Source organism: Dreissena polymorpha, chromosome 16, assembly GCF_020536995.1.
Source record: "Dreissena polymorpha isolate Duluth1 chromosome 16, UMN_Dpol_1.0, whole genome shotgun sequence".
Classification (NCBI taxonomy): domain Eukaryota; kingdom Metazoa; phylum Mollusca; class Bivalvia; order Myida; family Dreissenidae; genus Dreissena; species Dreissena polymorpha.
Genome location: NC_068370.1, coordinates 24,067,579 through 24,072,851, shown reverse-complemented (window position 1 = coordinate 24,072,851; position 5,273 = coordinate 24,067,579). Strand labels below are relative to the sequence as shown.

General features: G+C 34.9%; 1 protein-coding gene across 1 annotated transcript; it reads right to left on the bottom strand.

The window, feature by feature from the left end:
- Window positions 1-1,347: 1,347 nt before the first annotated feature.
- On the bottom strand, window positions 1,348-5,013 carry LOC127861718 (t-SNARE domain-containing protein 1-like). The gene is made up of 6 exons (XM_052400405.1): window positions 4,681-5,013; window positions 4,150-4,216; window positions 3,659-3,754; window positions 2,826-2,889; window positions 2,087-2,155; window positions 1,348-1,403 (listed from the first exon to the last, which is right to left on the bottom strand). The coding sequence occupies exons 1-6, from the start codon at window positions 4,827-4,829 to the stop codon at window positions 1,348-1,350; spliced, it is 501 nt and encodes a 166-aa protein (XP_052256365.1). The 5' UTR covers window positions 4,830-5,013.
- Window positions 5,014-5,273: the final 260 nt, after the last annotated feature.

The following is a 5,273-nucleotide window of genomic DNA, read 5'->3' as shown; positions in this document are numbered from 1 at the left end:
TATTGGACTTGAATGAATTTTTCTCGTGCGCAACATGTCTTAACGAACTGCATGAATGCGTCTACCTATAATAGGCCTGGTCTTCCTTTATTGATTGTAAAAATAAACGATAACTTTTATAAGTTCAAAAAGTCTTCAGTTGTTAATGTTAACACAATTTTGACCGAATGTGTCCGGTGTGCATCTTATAATGCGAATTATTTGAAATTGTACTAAATCAACCTTACTATGTGAGCGCATTTATAACATACAATAGTTAACTGTAAACGGGATTCAATGTTTCGAGGAAATGGGTCCTTTAACACTGTAAATCTTACTCATGCTTATATTGTCTGATTGTTGTTTATTTTTTATTAAATGCACTTTTCTTCATCTAAATGCAATTAACCGCACCGCTAGCAACCGAATCCCATTGATCAAAGTATAAAACGGTTTATTTATCCTGATTCAGTGCCCACATGGGTACAATTTTGTCAGATGTTGTAGTAGTCTAGATTGAATGCATCAGATAAATAATATCAACCTCTATCAGATTAAAATACATCACGCTCATTATCTTTGTGATATAACTCTGCTAAGTTACATGAGTAAACACATTGAACAGAATGAAATGTGATTACGTTAAAGCGTATAATGTAATAATAGGAACGCAATAAGCACTATGGGTGTAAGTTTTAACATGTGGTTTTTTACAGCAACGATGAGGTTACAATACAAATAAATAAGAAAGCAACACATTCAAACTGCATGAAAATAAATAAAGAAAATGCATGTAAATGTATTAAAGCGTTATTTAATAGATTGTGTAATTATTTTCGATGGCACTGAACACCATGCATTTAACTTGCTGCTAAAGTACTGGGATTACGGTACAAACACTGATTCACGAAAACAAATATTTCAAGATGTAAAAAGTTACCTTTAAATAAATATTGTTCATACCGGAGATTTCATAAGGTTTTTGTTGTACATGTTTTACATGACAAGTTTTATTTGTGCACCAATAATGTTGCGTAACACCATTAAGATTGTTGTGCTGATGAGCTTTTGTTCCTTCTACCTCTGTTCTGCGTCTGTTTCCCATTAAGTGATACTCTGGGGGCCGTTTCATTAACGGTTGCAGCGCAGTTGCAGTTGCAATTTTGCTAATAATTGCAACTTGCAACCTTGTGTCCGTTTCATTAAAAAGTTGCAGTTGCAACGTGCACCTGCTGGTTGCAAATTTGTATAGCGCGTTTGCAACTGCCAGTAAGGTGGTGCAGACGGTAGTAAAATGGCCGAAATTGAAGCTTATGTACGCTTACAGCGACGGAATCGGCGAAATGTGAGACAATTCCGTCCTCGCATTCAATTCGTGAATGTTCGAGACATGGACTTTGTGTCAAGGTATCGGGTTGACCGCGCTACGGCCCAAGAATTGATTGAAATAGTTGGGCAGGATTTATCCCGCGGGACTCAGGGAGGACACTCCATACCTCCTGACACACAGGCAAGTTTTTGCTCGGAAATTTATGAAACAATCTGTTTCCTTTTATAGTAGTGAATAACCTGACCCAAATTTCGTATGTTGTACATGTATGAACATCCGGTAACAACTTCCGGTGTAGAGATGGCAATGGTTTTAATTGTTATTGAATTTTATAGTTTCGACCGAAAATCGACTGTATTCATTCATATCTCGAAGAATATGCAGTGTGGATCAAGCAAAGGAAGTTTTCTTTCCTATTTAATTTATCGATTCTATTTTAGAAATTGATTATTCAACGCAGTTATCAAATTGAAATTACTAAAGTATATAAAACTGTTGGTCGACGAAAACTGTTCAGTACCAAAAAAAACCTGACATGTTTTAACCAGAGACACATATATTGGTTTTTTTTTCGCTTAATAGGTATAAAAAGTCAAAAATAAAAAAAATATGACCGCAAACGGAAAACAAGAAAAGGGCCAAACAATAAAATGAATGTTATCTCCATATTTCTAAATATTTCTTTCACATGAGATATTGATGAAATACTTGATGGGAAGTTATTAACATGTAACTTAAATGTAAAAACATAACAAAAAGAAATACGCTGATCAATACCTTCATCTGCAACAGCTTGTGACTTGAGATCAGTTTGTGAAGCTGTAAATCTGTCATTTTCAGGATTTACTGCAATATGGAATTGATGATAAAAGTAAAAATGTAAGGTCTTATTATGGCAGTAAAATACAACCAGCTTATAATTCCTAATCTGGAATACCAAACTAACTGCACATATGTAAGCTAGTAGCCATCAACTGCATTTATTATACCCACGCAAACGAAGTTTAGGGGGGTATATAGGAGTGAGCTTGTCTGTCGGTCTGTCAAAAAATTGGTCATAAGTTGTATCTAGATGATGTCTAGGTCAAGTTCGAATATGGATCATGCTGGGTCAAAAACTAGGGTAACTTAGTGCGTTTTAAACATTGAACAAGTCGTCCGCTCTCTAATTCATGTGTAGGTCAAGTTCGAACATGGGCCATGCTGGGTCACAAACTAGGTCATGGGGTCACTTAGTGCGTTTTAAACATTGAACATGGCATCTGCTTTTTTTTAAGACAACATGCAAAATAGTCTGTGTCAATGCGGCATATAGGAGTATTCGTCAAGTCTGTGGCAAAGCTCTAGTTTAATCAGATGTGAGTGGCTTTACATGTTGTTGATAGTGAAAATTGCAATTGTCTGAATTTAACTAAGAATTGTGCTCTACCAACTGATGCAACTTAATTGTTTAAATTGCAATATTGCTGTTTACTGCAGTGATAAAAATACACAGTAAACAAAACAAAATGTGTACCTATATGTCCGGTGTCATTCCCTTTCAGCCCATCCAGGACCACCTTTGGAACACAGGAGAGTACCTGTTAAAAAATAGTACCTGTTACAAAATAAATTCCAACAAATGATTATTACAAAAGATAAAGCAAACAATGGTCGGGTAATACATGTTTCAAACATTACATTATGTAAATACTGGTATGTAAAAAATTGATAAAATTTCAATCCTTTTCGATAAAATATGAAACTATTTAAAACAAGAGATGTGTTTGTCAGAAACACTATGCCCCCTATTGCGCGGCTTTGTAATAAAATTTCAATATATCATTTGGCAGGTTTAGAAATTATCTCCCTTTTAAGGCTTAATACTTCCCTTGGATTGTATTTTTTTACTTTTGACCTTGAAGGATGACCTTGACCTTTCACCACTCTAAATGTGATGCTCCATGAGATATACACATGCATGCCAAATATCAAGGTGCTATTGTCAATATTGCACGAGTTATGGCCAATGATAAAGTTTTCAGACGGACTGACGGACGGACAGACATACAGTTCAATTGCTATATGCCACCCTATGGGGGGCATAATAAGTGTATTATTAAATACTTGTCTTAGAGAACATGACAACAGTTTTATCAGAGTAACATGCTAATTTGTTTGAGTATTCTTTATATAATACATTCATCATGTGTCTTATGAATAACAGGAGTATCTGGTTCATCTCTAAAAATCATTGTGCAGTTTATTGTTTGTATTAACAAAGATTTAGACTTAATTTTGCTTCAGTATGCTTGAACAAAACTTAAACTTCAGCACATTTTTTATTTAAATTTTATAAAACTTGCAAACCTTTTCTTGAACAGTATTGAGTCCCTTTACTGGCTCCCCACCACCTGTCTTCTGTACTTCTTTATGGTTTTTTCGTGCCTTTGCAACAGTCCGGCACTGAGAAAAAAGAATTATTAATAAAAGTGATATGAGTAATGAGCAAATGTTGAATAGTCATATTTACTAAAAGAATAATTCATAACTTGGGTAATTGTTTAGTGACACACAAGTCAATTTGAGTATCTACATGAGGGTGAAACCATGTTTGGCACACAGTATTCAGGGGAATTTTATACTGTACGCAAGGTTCAGTACCCCAAAAAAGTAAAATTGTGTATGCATAACTTTATATCATCATTACCATTTAGATTATCATAACTTTTTTCTTGTATTTAAACAACATATAACACCTCACAATAAGGCATTTTGCAAAATTAAAATAAAGCAGTATTCATCCTCATAATGTATTATTGAACTTCAATATTACTACTAAAAATACTACTTTAATTTACCTTAAGTTGTTTCCATTTACTTTTGAGGTCTTCAATGGACCTCCCATGGCCTCCCACAGCATTAATACTAGATGAACAAAACAATAATTCATGTCAGCTCATATAAATCACCATCGCCAATAAAGGATCACTGTTTACAGCATTATCTCCCCTGTCAGATCAACAGTTGGAGCATCTTTTCACAAATTTGTAATATTGTACATTTATCCAAGGGACACACTATGCAACAATTATTTTAGATTTGATTATACTTGTTCATGAAATACACGATAGTGACCCCCTATTGGTGTGACTGTACAATCTCTATATCTATCTAGTTTTTGAATAACTTAAAGGTAACATTTATTATTCAAAACAAGTTAAAAGTACAATCAGATGCTATTTACGGTACCCGATGCAACCCAAGCTGCACACATCCCCTGAACAAATAACAAACTTCGAATACAGAATCACCGAGTGGATAGTTGACAGCTGTCAACTAAACCAGTTGACAGCTGTCAAATGAACAAACTCGCATAAAACAATACTTACGATTCTAAAATGGCACAAAACGTTTTCTCCTTCTCTTCGTTTGTAATCGTACTCGAAAATTTTCCGAACAGCGCCTCTCGGTTTGCAACATAGCCGTTTACAAGAATTTCTGTTTCTTCTTTGGTCCAATTCGAACTACGAGCCGCCATGTTATTTTTAGTTCGTCTGACGCTCGCGCGCGCAATTGACGTCACGATTGTATGAATAGGTTGTGTTTAACCTAATAAAAGTTGCAACCGCATTAATGAAACGCACTTATTCGAGAGTTGCAAATCGATGTGAAAAACTTGCAACTTGCAACTGCAACTGCGCTGCAACCATTAATGAAACAGCTCCCTGGAGTCTTGTGCCCTGGGTAGAACCACTGTTTGGTGTTTTTTTAGGTAAGATCGAAAGAACGCTCTTACTGTGGGAGTCGAGCTCGTATCTTTTACAATATCACGTTTTCATACAGTGCGATATGTGTAAATATAAATAAACACAAATCACTCAGTTGATTTACTTATGACATACATTTATACGGGTAGATACATTAAAATATTGAGAACGGATAAAGAAATATTTTATGAAGTCTGCATTTTTTTATGTATTTG

Bases quoted from the DNA above. Each gene is read 5' to 3' on its own strand.
- LOC127861718 (XM_052400405.1), bottom strand. From the start codon at position 4,829: ATGGCGGCTCGTAGTTCGAATTGGACCAAAGAAGAAACAGAAATTCTT. The intron at 2,156-2,825 runs GTACACATTTTG...TCCATATTGCAG, and splicing joins GAATGACACCGGACATATAG to TAAATCCTGAAAATGACAGA. The intron at 1,404-2,086 runs GTATTGATCAGC...CTTGGGCCGTAG, and splicing joins ACAAGCTGTTGCAGATGAAG to CGCGGTCAACCCGATACCTT.